The 20,389-nt window shown below is 40.4% G+C and overlaps 1 protein-coding gene across 1 annotated transcript in view; it reads right to left on the reverse strand.

The window, feature by feature from the left end:
* The window catches only part of DOK6 (docking protein 6), a 490,286-nt gene that overhangs the window by 130,375 nt on the left and 339,522 nt on the right, over positions 1-20,389 (reverse strand). The window contains exon 6 of the mRNA XM_090039593.1: positions 8,770-8,908. Within this exon, the coding sequence (XP_089895719.1) occupies positions 8,770-8,908 (139 nt within the window). The remainder of the gene's footprint in view (positions 1-8,769; positions 8,909-20,389) is intronic.

Genomic DNA, 20,389 nt, shown 5'->3' on the forward strand with positions numbered 1-20,389 from the left:
CTCTTGTGGAGGCTGAACAGATTCATGTCTAGTAGCTTCTCCTTGTAGGGTCTGCCCTGCTGCCCCCTGATCATGCGAGTGGCCCTCCTCTGGACCCTCTCCATGTTGTCCATGTTCCTCTTGAAGTGCAGCACCCAGAACTGGATGCAGTACTCCAGCTGTGGCCTGACCAGTGCCGCATAGAGGGGGAGTATCACCTCCTTGGACCTGCTCGAGATGCATCTGTGGATGCATGACAAGGTATGGTTGGCCTTCCTGACTGCATCCCCACACTGCCGGCCCATGTTCATCTTGGAATCAATGATGACTCCAAGATCCTTTTCTGCTTTTGTACTGACGAGAAGCGAGTTCCCCAACCTGTAGGTATGGTGCCGGTTGTTCCTCCCCAGGTGCATCACTTTGCATTTGTCGGTGTTGAATCCCATCCTATTCTCATCTGCCCAGCTCTGTAACCTGTCTAGGTCTGATATCACAGGTGATTTGTTAGATTATATGAAATAATATTTACAGGAGAAAGCTTTTTCCAATAATACATTTTCTTAACTATTTTTAAACCACTTTAATGCTAACTTCAGAACAGGAAGTGTAAAGAATACAGCACAGTACACTCAAATCCAGCTGCAGGAATTAGTTAGGGGTATGTGCAGACGTTAGGCTTAGATTGACCTAACTAGGGTTAAGTCAATTTAAATGCCAATCTGTGCCAATGTTTGGGGACATGCGATTGGGCAAAAATGGCCAGCCCAATCTAAGTTAGTTCACCTGAGAAGGTGAACTAAATTAGAACAGAAATGGATCAGCATCATCTACTGAATTCCTGAATGAAAGCTTACCTCAGCTGCAGGGCTGCTCTCTTCTTACCCTGACCAGACCATTTTTAGCCCCCTAACCTCACTATCCCAAGACAGACAATCTCCACTCCCTGGAAATCCACCCTCCTGCAGACCCAACAAACTTCCAGGTTTCTGGTGTGGCTCCTAACACCAGCGAATGTGTATACAAGCCAGTCCTCATCTATGATCATGTGACTTAAACTAAGCCATGTGATCGTACTTTGAGTATGGTGAACATCTGCTCCTACCCTAGTAGAATAAATATAATGACCTAAACTTGGATTTTGGTAAACTTGTGACTGTTAAACATACCTCTGCTTTTGTAAAGTACTGATTATGCCATTACTGACCATAAGATTCAGAACCTAGCATTTCATTTCAACAAAAGAAAAGCAATACTGCAATTCCTAACACCAATATTTGTGCAGTGCTGCATGAAATAACTCTCCAATACCACTTCCTGAAGCTGTATTATATAAGTCTCTTATTTATGTACTGACTGTGTTTAGTTTGTAAGATATGGTAGATCGTGTTGCAAGATAAGAGATCATTAGTAATAGTAACAGAGCATTAGCATAGTAAAATAACTCACTTGATTTCACATACTAAAAACTGATCCTGGAATATATTCAGAAATGTATACAAAAAGTCAAGTACTCATCACACACCTAACAGAAAAGTCAACACTAGCAAAGGTATAATGCCTATTATTAATAGATATAGTCTGGCATACAAGTTGTGACATGTAGGAAGTAAAGCACCTCTTTGAGTTGAATTGAGGCTAAAAGGTGGATTCATTGGAACTGTTCTGATGACTGATGTATTTAATATGATGCATTATGAGGAAAGAGAAGATTAAGTGTTTTGCCCAAATATATAAATGAAGTTAAGGGTACAGTAGAAAATTAACCAGGTCACCCAAGTCCCACCCCAATACCCTAACTACTAAGTCACTCTATTCCTTGCCAAACTCCTGTCTTTGGAGAGCTGTTACCATATTCTGTGTTACCCATTTGCTCTTATGCTTGCATATGTGGCAAATTTTGCAAGATACATAAACTCAAACACAAGTAAATAATCCAGTATTAAGTATGCATAAAGAAAAAAAGGTGAAAAAAAGCCACGTGTTAAAGTATTAAAGGTATGGGCATGAAACCGAAGGGGCAACTTTAAATTAGCTTTAAAAAAGGATTGGTTACCTCCAGATCTTGTAATTTAAATGATAGTCAATCAAATGATTAATCCATCATATATTTTATATAGAAGAAAACAGGGCACATAGATATTAAGAACAAAGAAGCCATACACACACAGAGGTGTTGTAGAGGTGTTCACCTTCCAATAAGTCTATTAGAAGAAAAAAAAATGTCATCATCTTTCCATTCCACTGTTTGCAACAATGCTAGTTCTCCTGAAACACTTTCTACTACATATGCTCTGCAAGCACATACATTTTTGGTTTTCCATGCATTTATACTCCAGCATTTGATTGGCATCAGCTCCACTGGATCTTATTCAAAGCTTTACAAGTGTTAAGCTACTATTCTTTTTAGGAGACAAACAAATTCTACCTGGCACTTTTTGAACAAAGCCATTTCCTATATTACTAAGTGACAAGTTTCCTTCCTCAGCCAATCATTAGCCATCCGCTCACATCTCCAGTCATCAGAATGACCTACATGGGCATCAAGGTGTCTCACAACTCTTAAACCCCATTTTATACCCCCAAAAAAATGGACCTAGTTATGAATTAATTTGTATAAATATAAGTTAGGAGTAGCTTAGCATACAGGGTACAGATAGAAGCTCAGCTCCCTGCTGTAACTGAGAACGCGATGCAGGAAGTGTTCTGAGTTACAACAATCCCCTGGAACAGACAGAAGCTCACTGTTGGTTTTAGCAGGAAGGGGAATCTAGCTGCTGTCTGACAGCCTGCAGCGCATTTTCCCCAGCAACGGCCTTTGCTCCCTGTCAGGCTGCGAAGATTTTAGAATTGGGAGGAGGGAAGGGAGCTTATTCAGTCTAGGGGTTGTTCAACCCTCCAGCACTGGAGGGTGAGGTAGGCATGGACTGAAAAACTCCCAGACTCAACTTCCTCTGTTCCCTTTCCCCCTTTCCATTCTGAAAACAGTTCAAGGCTGGCAGGCAGCACAGACAGAAGTTACAAAAGATGCCCAAGTTTGAAACATCTTCATCTGACCACTTATATAATGAGGGGTCAGATTTTCAACAAATCGGCCATTTTTAAAGGTGTCTGCACCTGTACACTTGTCACAACTATAAACTGATTTTGGTGGCCCCATCAGGCAAAAATTGTCACTTATTTCTGTGCCCATATTTATAATAGGGTAAAATTGGTGTAGATTAGAAGGAGATCAGATCCTGTAATACAAATTCACAGACCTGGGAGCATACTGTCAATGTGTTTTAGAGATTAAACAAACTAATGTCATTAAGAATATAAGAGGTGTCATATATATGCTGTGGTTATATTGCTTGTATTTTTTTTGTGCATGCCATCAGAACTGGTAACAGTTAAGGATAGCTGCTGTCTTACTTCCTTGTTCCTGTTCTCTAATCCCTGGCATCAGACTCCTGGTTTGTTCTCAGTCCTTGACTCCTGGCTTGAGATACCTGGATTGTTTTTGGTCTCTGGTTCTGGGCTCAGATCAATCTGCTCTCATTGATGGACATATAGGCCCAGGTCATTTTACAATGATACTTATAAATAATACCAATGATTCTGATTTGTTAAAAAGGAATAATGCCCCTCCAAGAGGTTTGCAAAGCACAGACAGTTTTTTTCTACCAGTGTACAATAAAGCACTTTAAACGAAAGGCACAGCTTTCTATTGTCTTGAGCAAAACACTACTATTCTAATGTAGTAGCACTGCTTGCTTATTTGCACAAGGTACCTGGCAGTGCTGAATCAGAATCATGGACTCTATTTAATTTTGTTATTACCTTTGTGATTAATCTTTTCTGCTCCCCCCATTATTGGATACATTTCTGAACACAGTAGAGTTCACAATGACTGTGGCCAACTCGCAGGGTCAGAAAACCTTTTCCATGAGGTTCTCCATGAAGAGGAATTTCACAAAGGACAAACGTGTATGTACATGACTGTACATGTTTCTCTGGCCTGTGTTTTTTATGGTGCTGATAGAACAAGGGTGGGCAATTATTTTGGGCAGAGGGCCGCTTAGTTTTGGCAAGCCATCGAGGGCTGCATGACAGGCAGCCATGGGAAGATAAATATTAATTTTCTAATTTTTTTAGGGGCTCTGGAGGCCGGGTAGAATGGCTGTGATAAAAGGATACATGTGACCCAAATGCCACTCCAGGATTGATGCTGCGGTAACTGCTGCTGAGAAGATTTGCTTTGAATTCATGACCTCTGTATTGTATTGGGAAAGATTAATTTCAGTTCCTCCCTCAAAAATGAATTTATTCCTTATTAGGCTGAATTAAAATAAGGACTTCAGTGAATTTCCTAAACATTGAACAAGCATTGCTAGCAATGCCCTTATCTGACAAATGTCATGAAAAAGGAACTAATTCCGTCTTTTCTTTATTGACAGATTTTATTATTATTGTTAGGGTAATCTACTTTGCTTTTGGTTCTTATAATAGATTATACAATCTATATACCTCATCAAGGTTGCTACGGATAAAGCTGCACAGCCATTTCCTTTACAAACTCATTCATCTTTTATAATATTGGATTAAAACAATTTTAATATGGAGAAATTTAAACAAAGCATCAGAGATTTAAGTATTAAGCACTTTAATGTTCAGGATGAAACATACACAAATCTGAAAGATATAACACAGTCTCTATTCTTTTATTCCTCTTACTGAGATTGGAAGAAAAAAAGGATGCTATTAGTCTCAGATTGTAATTTCCTGCCTTTTTCTGGCTTATATATACCCATATATAACAACATTATATATGATGTCATTGTTGATACACCACCCCCCCCCCACACACACAGAGGAAAAAGGCAAGAATACACACACACACGCACCCCAATTAGAGTTTTCTTGGTTTCCTTTATTTTCACCTTAATGAGAAATAAATGCAAAAAACTAATCCAACATTAAATTGGTACAGTTCAAAGAAAAAGGGTGAAAAGAAAAAAACCCAACATTATTAAAAATATTAAAGGTATAGTCACAAAACAAGAACAACCTTAAGCCAATTTTAAAAAAGCACTGGTGACCTCCAGATTTTGGATTTAAAATAGATTTTTGCTTGTTTTCTTGTATTATATGTTCAGTTTTTGCCTCATTTATTTCTTAAAAGATATCTATAGCCACTTAAAGAAATGATAGGATGATGAATCTTACTGTATTTACCATAACCCAAGGTGACTTTAAATTTAAGATGACCCCCCCCAATACTTAAGTAGTGGTGGCCTTAGGGTTGCTGGGGCCCTGGGCAAGAGAGGCATTTGGGGCCCCTTAGAAGCTTAATTTTGATGACCTATAAGTAAGTTGGACATTTTTTATTTCAATTTCACTTTGCCCTGTCCATGAAACTGCAATGAAAGTATCTTAATACAATACTGATAGTACAAACATTCAGTGTAATTAATTTTTATTTTTATAAAGTGTGGGACCCTGGGCAGTTGCCTGGTTTGCCCTCCTCTAAGGCCGCTACTGACTTAGATTTTAGACATGAAAATTATAAATACATTATAATTTATACATTTATAATTTTCCTTGTATAGAATCTTGTTATTGGAGGATCATCTTAAATTCATTCCCACTACAGCTGTGGCATGGAGAGTTGCAGCGAGGGGTGAAGGGCCAGACCCCCACCCTTTGCATTTCCTGCCTGCCCCCTTGGCCCTTTCTCCCCCAGGCTTGTGCCTGAACCCCAGCTGCCTGTCCCCTGGCCACTTTCTCCCTATTCCTTTTGCCTCCAACTTTGGTCCCCCATGCCTGTGCCTGCCTTTCCTGTTTGCCACACAAACTCCCTACTCACTTCCCTGCCACAGATGTGCCCTAAAAGCCACTTACCTTCTCTCCTCTGACTCCAGGGGAGCCAGTAGTGGTGGCAGCCCTGGCCCCAGCCCATGTAGTGGAGTAGTGGTGGAAGCTCTGGACCTGGGTGGGTTGGGTCCAGAGCCCAGCCAGAACTGAAGGTAAGGAGAGGGGAGAAATGTGGCAGCGTCAGGCAGCTGGTATGGGGAGGGTGTGCAGTCTTTCCCCTGTGCTCCTCTTCCCTATACCATGTGGTTTCCCCTGTTTTTCCCCTTGCTGTGCACCCTCTGCATACTGCATAATCCACCCTGGCCTGAGGCGGGTGGTGGCTCAGGTCTGGCTTTGCCCCAGAGCTGAACTGCTGTCTACCCTGGGCTGGTACTCAAATCTAAGATGAGGCAAAAGACTTTTTTAAATATTCATCATCCCTTCAAATAGCCTTCAGGGTAAGATAGCTAACAATTTTCCTTCCCTACTCCCTAACAAACCAAAGTTAATATTTATTATATTTCAAACCTTCTTTATAAATCATAAAGCAACAAAACAACCCACAACCCTATTTTTTTTCTCCCTTGCAGGTCACCCTATAGTCTTCATCCCAATATATAAATATAAAATACATTGGGTGGATGACAAATCCTTTTTATTCTCAATCTGCTCTCAGAGTTTAATATTATACACCATATGGCCACAAACAAAACAACTGATGTTTTCAAAAAAGTCATTTAATGGCAGTGGCAAACAGCTTCACTAACTCGTGAAGCTGCTGAAGTACAGGTGGAAAATTCAGAAAGACAATTTCCATGAAACAGAAAACCCACAAACCAGTTACAAAAAAAAAAGCACAAATTCCATCCATATTTTGCATTGTGTTTGATATTTATAAAAACAGTACTCACAGAGAGCTTTACACTTCTGTGTTTAACCTCTATCTTCTTATTGTTGCTACTCAGTCACTGTTGTAAACAATCTGAATTACAGATTATGTTCCCAACAAAATCATATGTTTTGGAGACTAGGAGGTATCTGGTGCAAAAATTACTCTTTCAAACACTATCTTGTTCCCCCTATTGCTCTTTTTGGTCTGGACTTCCTAGCTGTATAAATTATCTCCAAGAAAGAGATCATCTTGATTCCACACTGTCTTCTTTCCATCTCTCTACACCAGGAAATCTATCCCAGTTTTGCAACATTTTCCATAAATGCCCTTACTATGACTCCACCTTTGCTGCAATCCCCACCCATCCCTTTTCACTGCAACTGTTGTAGATTTTTGCTTTAGGGCTTCTTCAAGCCTCAGCTTTCTGTATTCCAGTGTTCATCATACTGCTGCTGATAGCTTTTCTCAGACATATAAAACAACATGCAAGACATCCTCATTGCCAAACACTGCCAGATACTGTTCCATGTTTCCCTTCCACTTTGTTTTTTCATATGCTATGCTACTTTGCTCCATCCCTAACTTGAATATATATCATGGGTGGACAATATACGGTCCTCAGGCTGGATCCAGCCCACCAGGCCATTCTATCCAGCCCAAGGGGCCCCTAGAACATTTAGAAAAATTTATATTTACGTGCACCTGGCTTCCAGTCAAAGATGACAGGAGCCAGGGGCAGTAGGACCCAGGGGGAGCCATCAGGACAGAGTGGCTAGGCTGGCCCAGCCCCGTCCTCATCCCCCTCCCACCCCTGCCCCCACAACCTGAAGCCTCTGCCTGTTGCAGCTTTCACTGCTTCCCTGGCTGCCCGCCAGCTACTCCAGCCCCATGTGGCCCCCAGCTGCATTTTGGGACAGTGGGAGCATGAGGCCCATGCTGGTACCCCAGGGCCAGGAGTGGGAGGATGTGGGTGTGCGTGTGTGCGCACGCGCACACACGTGTATGCATACAGTGAGGGAGGGACAGTGTGTATATGTGTGTGTGCGGTCAGAGAGGGACAGAATGTGTATATATGTTCATAGGGTGAATACCACCCCCCCCACCATACAAATGAACCCACACACCCCCTCGCATTGCCATACACATAGAACCCCACTCCTCCTCACACAGCCCAGCCACCTTCCCCTCACAAGCCCCCCACAAACCCCATATTCACCCATACCTCACATATCTCCCCCCACCTATCTACCCCTACAAACCCACATGCACACACCCACACCATCCCCCACATACCCACAGCCCCCCACAAACCTATACCCACCCCCCATTCCCCCCACCCCACCCACAATATACAAGACTTCATTTTAATCTATTATACAAACACCTCTATGTACACTACACAAACACATGAAAATCAGGACAAAAATATTTTTTGAAATCAAGTTATTGAATGTTGTAGATGTTTGAATAATGTTTGGGTAATAATATTCCAACATAATATTTAGAATATAATTTGGTATTTTTCTGGTCCCGAGATGGCAAAATCACTTGCTGAAAGGAGTATTTTCAACGGCAAGGGAAGGGACTTCTGGTGGCAAAGGTCAGGGGTTAGGGGGCACGACTTCTGGTCACAACATGGTGACTGGAGGGTGGAGCACCTGTCAAGGTGTGGGCCTACCCATGCAGCCCACAACAGCTTCCCAAAACTCTGTAAGCAGTCCTCCACTTGAAATAATTGCCCGCTCCCGGCATGTGTACATACCCTAAGTCTTTAACTCATGGAGCCACACAATTGTTCACAAGACTCAACTGTTTAGGACTCTAACACAAAAAGGTACACACTGATCCAGAGAGAGACACCATCAAAAGGTACATGGGTTAGTACATCCTAATGACAATGAAACTATACAAAATAAAGTTGCAGGATGTGAGATTAAGGGGTATGGCCCAAACAGGTGACATTAGCACTGTGGCTTACCTATCTGAAATTATGGTCTGGTGATCATCGAAATCCATTGGTCATTGTTTCTCATCATGAGTGAAATTATTTTATTCTAAAATCTTACCCGTGCTTTTTGCTCCATTTCCATCATTAGTCTTTCATGTTGCTCTGCTATCGCCAGTGTTGCAGAATGGACTTTCTGGTATATCATCTCACCTTCCCTTGTCTGAAATGTGAACAGCCCTTCTCCTGTGTCACACATCCTAGTATCAGATTGAAAAGAGAGCAGAAGGAAAATATAATCTGAGGACTTTTTATAACACTTGGGCAAAAATTTAAGAGCTCATCCTCCTGTTAGAAATGTTATCACAGTGTTCACAGTTAAATGTATGGCATTTTCAGCCTCTGCATGGCTACTTCTACTAGTGAAGAGAGAGATATTCTAAGGGCCTCATTGCATGGGACATTTAACACATGATTTATCTGAGATTGTAATAAGCATTACTGTGACATATTGAAAGTTTGAATGTGCTCTGAGTAGTCACATGGTAATGCTTACTACAATCTCAGTCCACTCTGGGCAGGTCTGGAGACAGCTATGCTCCCCCACCCCTGACACAGCATGAATGACTGCTTGTGAGCATGTGCAACCCCCACAGCTGAAGCTCATGCCCTCCCCTGTGCATGCCCAGTACTACCCAGTCCAGGAACACCTGCCTTAGACATGATGGGGCAAGCTGGGTTTCTGCCACAGACAGCAGGTGGAGAGAGGCATGGGGAACCAAGCCTGGGAGAGGGCTCCTGCCACTGGATTAGCACCTGCTGATCTGTGGGCAAGCTGAGTCTGCTGCTAGCAGCCTCAAACCACCTCCAGTGCTGTGCTGGAACCAACAATCAGTTGTCAGTCCCAACCCTGGCACCTCACTGGAGTCTTGGATCTGTATTGTCTCCCTGGAGCAGTCTAACAATAGCTGAACAAGTGTTACTTAATATGATCTAGAGATATTCCCTCCACAAAAAGTCATAACTGTGTTACAATATGATCACACTTAGCATGTATTTTACTGTTCGAACATAAAGATACTAACATTGTAATTGCAGTTAACACATCTTAAGCATAACATAAAACATGGCTCTAAGAACCATGTGAATGTGTAACTTTGACAGTGAGATGTGTAAATTTAAATTGAGATTTCATCTTTTTGTAAAAAAAGGAAAAGCATAGGCATCTTGCCATAAAATAAGAAACTCGTGATAATGCAGCTATTTCTGGCATTGTCTCAGATGTGAGTACTGGTGAGTAGGAATTTCAGTTAGTACTCTTAGCCACTTAATTGGTGCAAAATGTTCAAGGGACATCATGCTTTTGAAGTGTTCACATTTTAATAGAACACTGGTACTTCAAACATGCTATAATTGTCTCACACTGCAAGATGGTATATTGAGAGCTGGCACTAAAAGGGTTACTGCTCATATTGATTAAATACATTTGCACTAGCTTCTGTTGTCATTCAGGATGAGTATATATTCCACACATGAAAATAATTTCTATTATACCATGAGTAAAATGATGCAAATGTAATCTATTATACCATGAGTAAAATGATGTAAAAAAGTGCTCTTTCTTAGTTAGGCTAGTTGCTTTGCTGTCTCTCTCAGACTTTCTAGTGATCTTGCAATGAACAAAAAGATGTGTTAGTTAAGATGAATGAATGAGCCAAGAATGTTTTCAAATCTGAATAACATCCACGACTCCTACAATCTTGCATGCATCTCCATTAAATACCAACATCTGAGTAGTTAGATGTCCAACTCTGCTTTGTGCATGCAAAAATCTGTTCCTGCAGGACTGTATGCAAAATTTTACAGGCCAAATTGAAAACTCATTGCTAATTTGGTCCCATATTATCAATTAAGAAATTTAGTATGATTAAAAAAGTATTTGATTTTCTCAAAGTCTTAGAAGTATGAATAATGAATATTTTCTCTTAGACTTAGTAAAACTGAGATTTTCAAAACAGACTAATGATTTTGGTTGCCTAAATATTTTGATATCCAGTTAAAATCAAAGTTTATTGAATGCCTCCAGGACACTAATTACTAATTACATTTTGTAAAATTACATTTTAAATAGGTACAATTGTCACAAAATTATTCTTTTTCATTGTAATTTGCAAGAAAATCCTTGAAATTTTTTAAATAGCTGGTATTAGTAAACTCTTTCCAATTCCAATTTTCAACCTGATATATTTGATATCAAACCAGATATTTACATAAACAGGCTGATGAATAGCAGCCCTGGTTAAAGATTTTTTATTTCCCGATATGCGTACACAAACAATTGGAAAATTCAATATCCAAAGAGAAAAGCAGGCAAAATATATGAAAGGCTACTTGGAAGTATAATAGTTAGAATAGTCCAGAATCACTCTAATATACTGTAGATAACACCAGGTCCAAAACCAAGCCAACCAAGCAAACACAGAAAAAAACCAAACCAAACCAAACCAAAACAACAAGTGCCCCTGCCCCACTCCCTCCATCACCATGAGGGCCTTGATCTGGGCCCCAATGCTCCTTCTCTCCCCCACAATCCTTCACCACCACAGACTTATTGGCCAGACACTGCTCTCCAAGCTGCTGGACTGCATATTGGCTATTGGATATGGCTGGTTAATAATCAGACATTAATATCAGCCAAAAATTTATAGTGCACCCCTAATATAAACATTGAAAAGTGTTTAAATACTTAGCCACAGTTCTTCAAAAAGCTTCTGGTAGAAATGAAATGTCTCAAGAGTTCTGAGATATTATAACAACAGTTTAGATCCCTTAAGACATTGTACAGCTGGCACTCATTTTTTGTGCAAAGCGATCTTAATAAAATGCAACTAGCATGAAATGGAAAGTCTGGAAAATTGATGAGTTCCACAAACTAGAGCAAAGTATGACTTCTGTATTGGTTTCAGATGAGGAGAAAAAGTCTAACAGGAATAACAACAAGGAAAGAATCCGGAGGTTTGATTAAGATTCAAGAGGTAAGTTACTTATTTTAACAACGGAAAAAAAAAATCACCAGCCAGTGCAGATATAATTGTATTTTATATCCTTACTATTCAACTGAAATGGAAGATAACATTCTGAAGGTTGTGTCTTCTAGTTGGTTGTGTCTTTCTAGTGGGAAAGTGTAGCCTAAGATGTATGATGTCAACATCAGAAAGCTACTTATGGCAACTATCCAGTACACATACTGGTTGTGTCCCTGGCTAAGAAGTTAGATATATAGAGATGCTCAGAAGCAGAGGAGAAAACATTATGGGCGTCTCTCTAAAGAGCTCATTTCCCTCAACTCCCTCTGAAGTCAATGGTAATTAAAAGCTCTCAACAGCTAGTAGGAAGCACTTAGCATCTTGTAGATCCTATAAAAAGAAAATTATTGTTTGGAAATAACTGGTGGAATAAAGCTCCCTTTCTTCCATATACGATTATTATTGACACTTATTCTGCCAAAGAGGCACTTACTATCTTTACTCAACTCCAAGACAAGGATTTTCTTCCCTATTCCACATATGAAAAAAGGAAGCCTCAGCTTAGAATTGAGTATTAAGTAAAAATACAGTGCCTACAGCTGGAAGAGGTGGGAGGAATCCATTAAGCAGTGAGACCCAGAACAGAACCAGGACCTAGTGTGAGACCCAGAGGACAGCCAGAGAGTTGTGAAGGCTCCCACACAGAGACAGAGAGAACATGGGACATAAGCTGGAACCAGGAAGCAGCGTGAGACCCAGCACAGAGCCAAAGAGCAACTCGGGACCAGCGGGGAGCCAGGGACTGGCAAGACATTGCAGCTTGAGACCCAGCACAGAGGCACCTCTCAGTACAGCATGAAGTGGTCGAGGCCTGGAAGGCCAGGCACTGTTGAATGGCAAGCAACAGGGGTGACAAGCTGTGGTGGGGGCAAGTAGCTGTGGGACAGCCATTGGGTGGGGGGGGAGTTGCAAGGAGGGCAAAGTACATGGGGGCCAGAAGCCAGGAGAGGCTGCCTGCCCCTGCCATAGCCATTTGTCTCCCTACTGCTTGCTCTCTTGCTGCTATTTGCCCTGTGAAAGTGGTGGTGGGGAAGTGGGTGCAAATTTAAGATCATGCTCAAATACTTTGATTACATACATAGAAAATCATAACAAATTTATCATTTTCCAAGCACAGAATCAATTTTTGGGGGGCCTGTCTTACATCTGAAGTCATCTTGGATTCAGGTAAACACGGTAAGTCCATTCTGGGAAGAGTATATAAACAGACTTCTTGCTCAGTTTTCTGGAATATTATGTTTTAGAAGAATTGTTTTAGACAATTCTAATTACTTTCACATTTCACTCTGCTAGCAAGTGGTTAGTATTAAGCGTTTAAACACAATGACATGAATGAAGGCACTTTATTAGTGAAAGTCATGTAACTTGACCCAAAAAGAGATGTAAAGATAATTATTGAGCCAAAGTGACTTGCTACATATTTTGGAGAGAGATTCTATCTTGGGGGAGGAGAAGATGAGGAGATGGGTACTCCCAGTTGGTTTGCTTCAGGAATTATGCTGGAAAAGGGCAGTAAATGGATTGCATCACCACATCCCTAGCTGATATATTTACATACTCCAATCACTATTGACAAGGATGTAATGCCTTCTATAACCTCCATCATTCCCTAGGGCTATATACCTACATATAATTCCTATACATTTGATGTTGCGCTGGTCCGCAAAGTCCTATCACTTTTCAAGGCTTCCCTGGACATTGCATGATGCACCTCAGTTTACACTTGTAAAATCTAGCATAAAGGGAGATGAATGAAGTACTCATTACAAATTCTATTTAGGGGTAAAGCAAAGATTCTTTAAAACAAATATTGGTAATGGATTCTAGAAAAAGCAATTTGCTGATATCTTCCTTGCTTTTTCACATGTATAATGAATAACAACCAAAACAGAAAAAAGACAAACTAAGTGAGCTAAAGTTGTATAGCCAGGGAAAGTTCAAAGGATGCAGGTAAATCCTGACCAGTTTCTTTTTTAAACTGATGATGCATGAACATAAATTTCTAGTGACAGTCTAAAGAACAGAATCCAGAGAGTTAAATTCTGTGTCCTAAAAACCCTGTGGTATTCTGCACAGTATTTAAAATTTGCTGTATAATTATACAAGGCAATGCAATTCTTAAAAGCACAGATTTTCTGCACAGTGGTTCTAGACAATTAGCAGTTGTGTTTAACTAATATTTTAATCTTTATTTTAGACTGGTATTTTCCTCCTTTGCAGATCTGTGAGACAAACAAACGCTGCCACTCTTGGTAGATATGAACATAACTTGTAAACACATGCACAGAAGAAATATGCAAAGGTAATATGGTAATAGAAAAGTAGGGCTGGAAGGGACCTAATGCAATGCCATCTGACTTGAGAGAAGCTAGTTTCTCTAAGTAATCCCTAACGTGTTTTGCAATTACTTTTGGCTGTTTGTCTCTTTCCCTTTCTCTTGCCAATGCGTCACTACCCCATTTGTGAAAATTGAAGTAAAAAAGGCATTAAGGGCACCTATACACATGCCCAATGCTTGCTCTGATGCATGCTAATTAGCATGCATCAGAGCAGACCTGATTAATTGATTGATCGAGCTTTAAAGTATTCCCATTGCCATTTTGAAGTGTGGGATGCTGAATACATGAGACACTGTGGGTGCTTTAATTACAGCAGCTCCTGAGAGTCACTATAATTAAAGCAAGCCCTCCGCCAACTATCTGCCCACAGCAGCACACGTGTAAAATGCCCTAAAATACTTTAGCCTTCTCTGCATTGTCTGTGACCAGATTCTCCTCCTCATTCCATAAAAGACCTATGAAATCTCTGGTCTTCCTCTTACTTTTGGCATATCTGTAGAACCCCTTTTTATTGCTTTTTGTGTGCCTTGCCAGGTGCATCTCAAATTGTGCCTTGGTGTTCCTTATTTTCTCCCTGCACGCCAGTAAAATACTCTTATATTCTTTCCTAGTACTATGACCAATTTACCTCTTCTTATAGAATTCTCTTTTTGAATTTCAGCTCCTTGAAGAGCCTCTAGCCAGGCTGATTTCCTGTTGCACTTCCCATTCTTCCACCACATCAGGATAGCTTGCTCCTGTGCCTCCTTGCTCCTGCACCTCTTTAAGAGAGCCTCCTTAAAGTATGGTCAGTTCTCCTGAACTCCTTTTCCTCTCAGACTTGTTTTCTCAGTGATCCTGCTCACCAGGTCCCAGAGTTTGCTAAGGTTTGCTTTTTTTTTTTTTTTTTTTTTTTTTTGAAGGCCAGTGTTTTTATTCTAATACTCTCCTTCCTTCCTCCCCTTAGGATCTTGAAAATAAGCAGAAGGAGAAGCTTGGCAAGAGATTCAAAATGAAACTAATTAAAAAAAATCAAATGTAATTTTTTTCTCTGACTTTTTTCAAGTTGATATTTTACACAAAATATCAATACTCTTACAATATACATTCATTTGCATTCAGTGAGCAAATACATGATAAACATTATAAAAATAAATATGTAATAGGGTCAATCTCAAACTGATTAAACTAAATAAATGGTCTTTTCTTTGTCTTTTTCCTTTTTTAAAAATATTTAGTAGTTTTACTTAAAGCACAGGAATAAGAATTATAGTTTCATAGTTTCTAGGGTCGAACAGGACCAGAACAGATCATCAAGTCTGACCCCCTGTCCTGGGCAGGAACAAGTGCTGGGATCATAATACCCCAGCCAGATATCTATCCAACTTCCTCTTGAAGACCCCCAAGGTAGGGGAGAGCACCATCTCCCTTGGGAGCCCATTTTAGAACCTGGCAGCCCTAACGGTAAAGTACTGCCTCCTGATATCAAGCCTGAACTTACTCTCAATCAATTTGTGGCTGTTATTCCTTGTTATCCCAGGTGGTGCCTCACCTATTTTGCATTTATCCCCCCTGGTGAGTTTATAGACAGCCACCAGATCCCCTCTCAGTCTTCTCTTGTGGAGGTTGAATAGATTCAGGCCCTTTAGTCTATCTTCATAGGGCCTGGCCTGCTGTCCCCTGACCATGCAAGTGGCCCTCCTTTGGACCCTCTAATGGTTAACCACATCCCTCCGCAATACTCCAACTACAACCTGACCAGTGCCGGATAGAGCAGAAGGATCACCTCCCTGGACCTGCTTGTGCTGCACCTGGACAAGGTGTTGATAGCCTTACTGACTGCTTCCTCCCATTGGTGGCTCATGTCCATCTTTTTTTTTAAAAAAAGAAAAAATATTTACTAAAACCTGTACTACTCTGTCAGCCGTCATTTGATTAGGACGGTTCTCATTAATGTTTCTGATCTATATTTCAATTTTAATGAATAGCTTTTATTCCCCCACTATATTATTACAGTTTATATAAATAAATAATAATTTCATATATTTGAGGTATATTTAGAAATACAGTTTCAAAATTAGTCCTAAATGAATGACTGATAGAGTTTTCATTTAACTAGCCAAACTGAAAAAATATGAATTACTAACTAGTACTACTGCTGCTGCTACTACTACTATTAAAATATAGACTTATGGTATGATCTTCAGTGCTTGAGGCTCTGTGATTAATTTTGATGGCAAAGAAACATGTGAAAACTTTGTTCTTGATTCTTAGTTCTATCTGCTAATAGAAAATCAATAAAGACATCTACATAATTATTTGATTCTCCTGGTTCCGTTGCTCTTCTCTGCTGACCTCACCAGTTTAGCTACTTTGCCTGAGATTGTGTCACTTACACTAAAATTCAAGATCTTAGAGGAGTACTCAGATATCTCAATCAGAGCATTAGGTGACCAGTGACTTCTGCTGTTCTACATAGAACATATGTCCTTCACAAGAGGATATGAAAAAAGCTGGAGGAATAGCATGACAGCGAAGATATGGTACAACCAGGGGTAGATCCAGGGGGTGGGTTCAGTAGCACACTTGCAGCCCTCCTTTGATTCCTGGTCTACTCAAAGTTTAAAACCAACTACTTGGCAGTGGTAACAATATTTCCAGTCAGGCAGCAGTGAGTCACTTGACTTTATGGCTCAGTATAATCTACCCAATTCCATCTAAACTCTTCATTCCACAGTGTTCTACAGGGTAGTAATGACCCTCCTCTTTTTTAATGGTCTTGATATTCTACTAATCAAGCTATCCTTTCTTTTGCAATTCTGCTGTCTGTTAGCTGCTCCTGGTAATATAGTTCCTATTTCACAACCCTGGAGACTGTTTTTAGTTGTAGCTAAAAACATTAACTAAGGTGTGGAAACATTAACTTGAATGTATAAATAACTTCCAGTGAAGCACTGGATGCACTGCTAACATGCTGAAGATGGCTTGATTTTATTTTATGAATTTGAAAGAGATGTGCATTTAATTCCAATTACTACAGTGCTAAAGAAACAACATCTTTCAATTATTTTGTTTAGTTCACTGTGGGATTTTTATACATAATGTATGATATAACATCAAGGCATGATATAACAAATGAATGCACATTCAAATAAAGTTATATTTGTTTTTGCTTTGCTCTTAAACGGAGTAATATAGCCCTAGACCTCTAGCATATTAATGAAGCTTCTAGTTTATTTTTACCTGGAGAAAAATATGTCGCGCTACCTTTGATGATGCACCAACTATCTGCACCCTCCTCCCCCTTTTCAAAATCCTGTATCTGCCCACAGGTGTAGCCCATACTTTTTTCTATGAATTGGCCATATCTTGATCATAAATATGCTTTCTGCACTACCATGAAGGAAGTTCACCTGACACTGACCTTAAGGATACAGAAAGAGTGGTGTGTGATTTTACATCTTTTTCTTGCCTCTATTGCACAGCAAAACACACTAATTTTACAGGCTTTGGAATTTTCTCCTTTGAGAAGGCAATGGAGGATATAGTTCTCATCCAAATCCTATATCTTGTATTCTACTGATGGTGATACGTAGACACTAGCAGATGAATACATTTGAAGAAAAGAAAACATACAGGAGTAGGAATAATAGAAAGATTTCAAAATGAAAATGGGAGAATAGATCATTTTTGCATAACTTTGGCTACTGAAAGAAGTTAATATTAGAACTACAACATGTATTTGGCTTGCTACTGTGTCCATGGTGTCTCTAATACAGGCTCTGTAGTCTTTCACTGTTTGACAGTAAAACTTGTGGGCAGACTAGGTGGAAAGTATATGAATATAAGTTAGTGACAGAATCATAGAAAATTAGGTCTGGAAGGGACTTCAGAAGGTCATCTAATCCAAAACCCTGATCAAAGCAGGACCATCTCCAACTAGATCATCCCAGGCAAGGTTTTGTTTAGCAGGATCTTAAAAACCTCCGAAGATGGAGATTCTACAACCCTCTGGATAACCTGTTCCAATGCTTTGCCACCCTCCCCAAGAGAAAGTTTTCCCTAATATTTAACCTAAACTCCCCCGTTGCAACTTAGGACCATTGCTCCTTGTTCTGTCATCTGCCACCATTTAAAACAGTCTATCTCCATCCTCTTTAGAACCACCTTCAGATAGTCAAAGGCTGCTATGAAATCCCTCCTCAGTCTTTTCTTCTGCAGACTACATAAACCCAGTTTCCTCAGCCTCTCCCCATAAGTCATGTGCCCCAGCCCCCCAAGTCATTTTTGTTACCCTCCACTTGATTCTTTCCAATTTGTCCACATCTTTTCTGTAATGCAGGCCCAAAACTGGACACAGTACTCCAGATGTGGCCTCAACAGAGCCAAACAGAAGGGAAGAAACCCTTCAATCTGCTGGCAATGTTCCTACTAATGCAGCCCAGTATGCCATTAGTTTTCTTCACAAAAAGGGCACACTGCTAGCTCATATTCAACTTATTGTCCACTGCAACCCCCAGGTCTTTTCTGCAGAACTGCTGCTTAGCTAGTTCATCCCCAGCTTGTACCTGTGGATGAGACCGCTCTGTCCTAACTGCAGGACTTTCCACTTGCCCTTATTGAACCTCATGAGATTTATTTTGATTCAATCCTCCAAATGTGTTGAGATCCCCCTGGATCCTAGCCCAGTGTAACTACTACTTCCCCCAGCTTGATGTAATCTGAAAACTTGCAGAGGGTGTGCTCCATCACATCTTCCATGTCGCTAACGAAGATATTGAATAAAACTAGCCTCAAGACCTACCTCTGGGGCACTCCACTTGATACCAACTGCCAATTAGACATCAAGTCATTGATTACTACCCCTTGAGTCCAATAATCCACCCAGTTTTCTATCCACATTACAGTCCATTCATCCAACCCATACTTCCCTAGTTTGATAGCAAGAATGTTGTGGAAGACTGAATCAAAAGTCTTGCTAAAGACAAGGTATATCAAAACCACTGCTCTCCCCACATCCACAGACGCAGTCTCATCCTAGAAGGCAATCAGGTTGGTCAGGCATGACTTGCCTCTAGTGAATTTATGCTGACTGTTCCTAATCACCTTCTCCTCCAAGTACTTAGAAATGGATTTCTTGAGGACCTACTCCATGATTTTTCCAGGGACTGAGATGAGGCTGACCAGTATATAGTTCCCTGCGTACTCCTTCTTCCCTTTCTTAGGGAGATGGGCAGTATCTTTGAGCTTTTTCAATCATCCAGGACCTCTCCCAATAATGAGTTTTTAAAGATAACGGCCATCAGCTCTGCAATCAGATTGGCCACCTCCCTTAGCACCCATGGGTTAATCAGGTCCAGCCCTGTGGACTTGTATCTATCCAACTTTTCTAAATAGTCCGTAACCTGTTCTTTCACCACTATTGGCTGCTCACCTCCTCCTCAGACAGTGCTGACAGGTGCAGTGGTCTGGGAGCAAATCTTGCCTGTGAAGACTGACCTAAAAAGGTATTGAGTACTTCATTTTTTTCCACATCTTCTGTCACTAGGTTGCCTCCTCCATTTAGACTAGGAACCATTTTAGAAGGTTGAGAAAACTCTGTTTCCCATTCATCCTCCTGATACCTTCCTGCTTCTTGCCCCAATCTATGACCTCTCCTAAGTGCCAAGGAATTGTGAAATTTAATTTGTGGGTTCATCAGATCTGGCATCATTTCTTACTTGGAACTGCTTCACATATCTTCTGTGCTTCAAAAACATGCTGTAGACTTTTTGCCATGAACAAAGGAGTGAAAGAGAATAATGCAACTGTTTACACAGAGACTTCTGGGACCGGAAATTAAGTCACTGCCCTAGAGGATAGAAGATGGCAAGATGTCACACAGAGAGCTAAAACTGCTATTGTCAGGACAAGACTGGTGGAAAATACATTGTTTTTCCTCAGAGTACTGGACCTGTTGAAGTTGGTGAGGAGAACGTCTCTATATTTGGTTCCTTAGATTTTGTGGCTTTAGAACTAATGCATTTATTTTCTGTGTATTTGTATCCTGGGCTATCTAAAGACAGCAGTTGACAGAGATGAACAATCATTTGTATTCAGTTCAGTGAGATTACAGGAGGAGATGCACAGGCACTGCTCTCTCATGGACAGTTAACTTTTGACCCTTCTTTTTTGTCATTCTTTAAAGCTGAACTAAGTAATTCTGATAGAAAGTCTATGTTCTTTGTGGAAGAAGACACAGTGTACCATCCACAGCAATTATCTACCATGGGGACTGCACAAAGCTCTCTTATGAGGTGAAGATAAGCCCTCCCTTGTCCATTCCAAACATGAACAA

Source organism: Crocodylus siamensis, chromosome 3 (genome assembly GCF_052110815.1).
Source record: "Crocodylus siamensis isolate JL-2025a chromosome 3, ASM5211081v1, whole genome shotgun sequence".
Lineage (NCBI taxonomy): Eukaryota > Metazoa > Chordata > Crocodylia > Crocodylidae > Crocodylus > Crocodylus siamensis.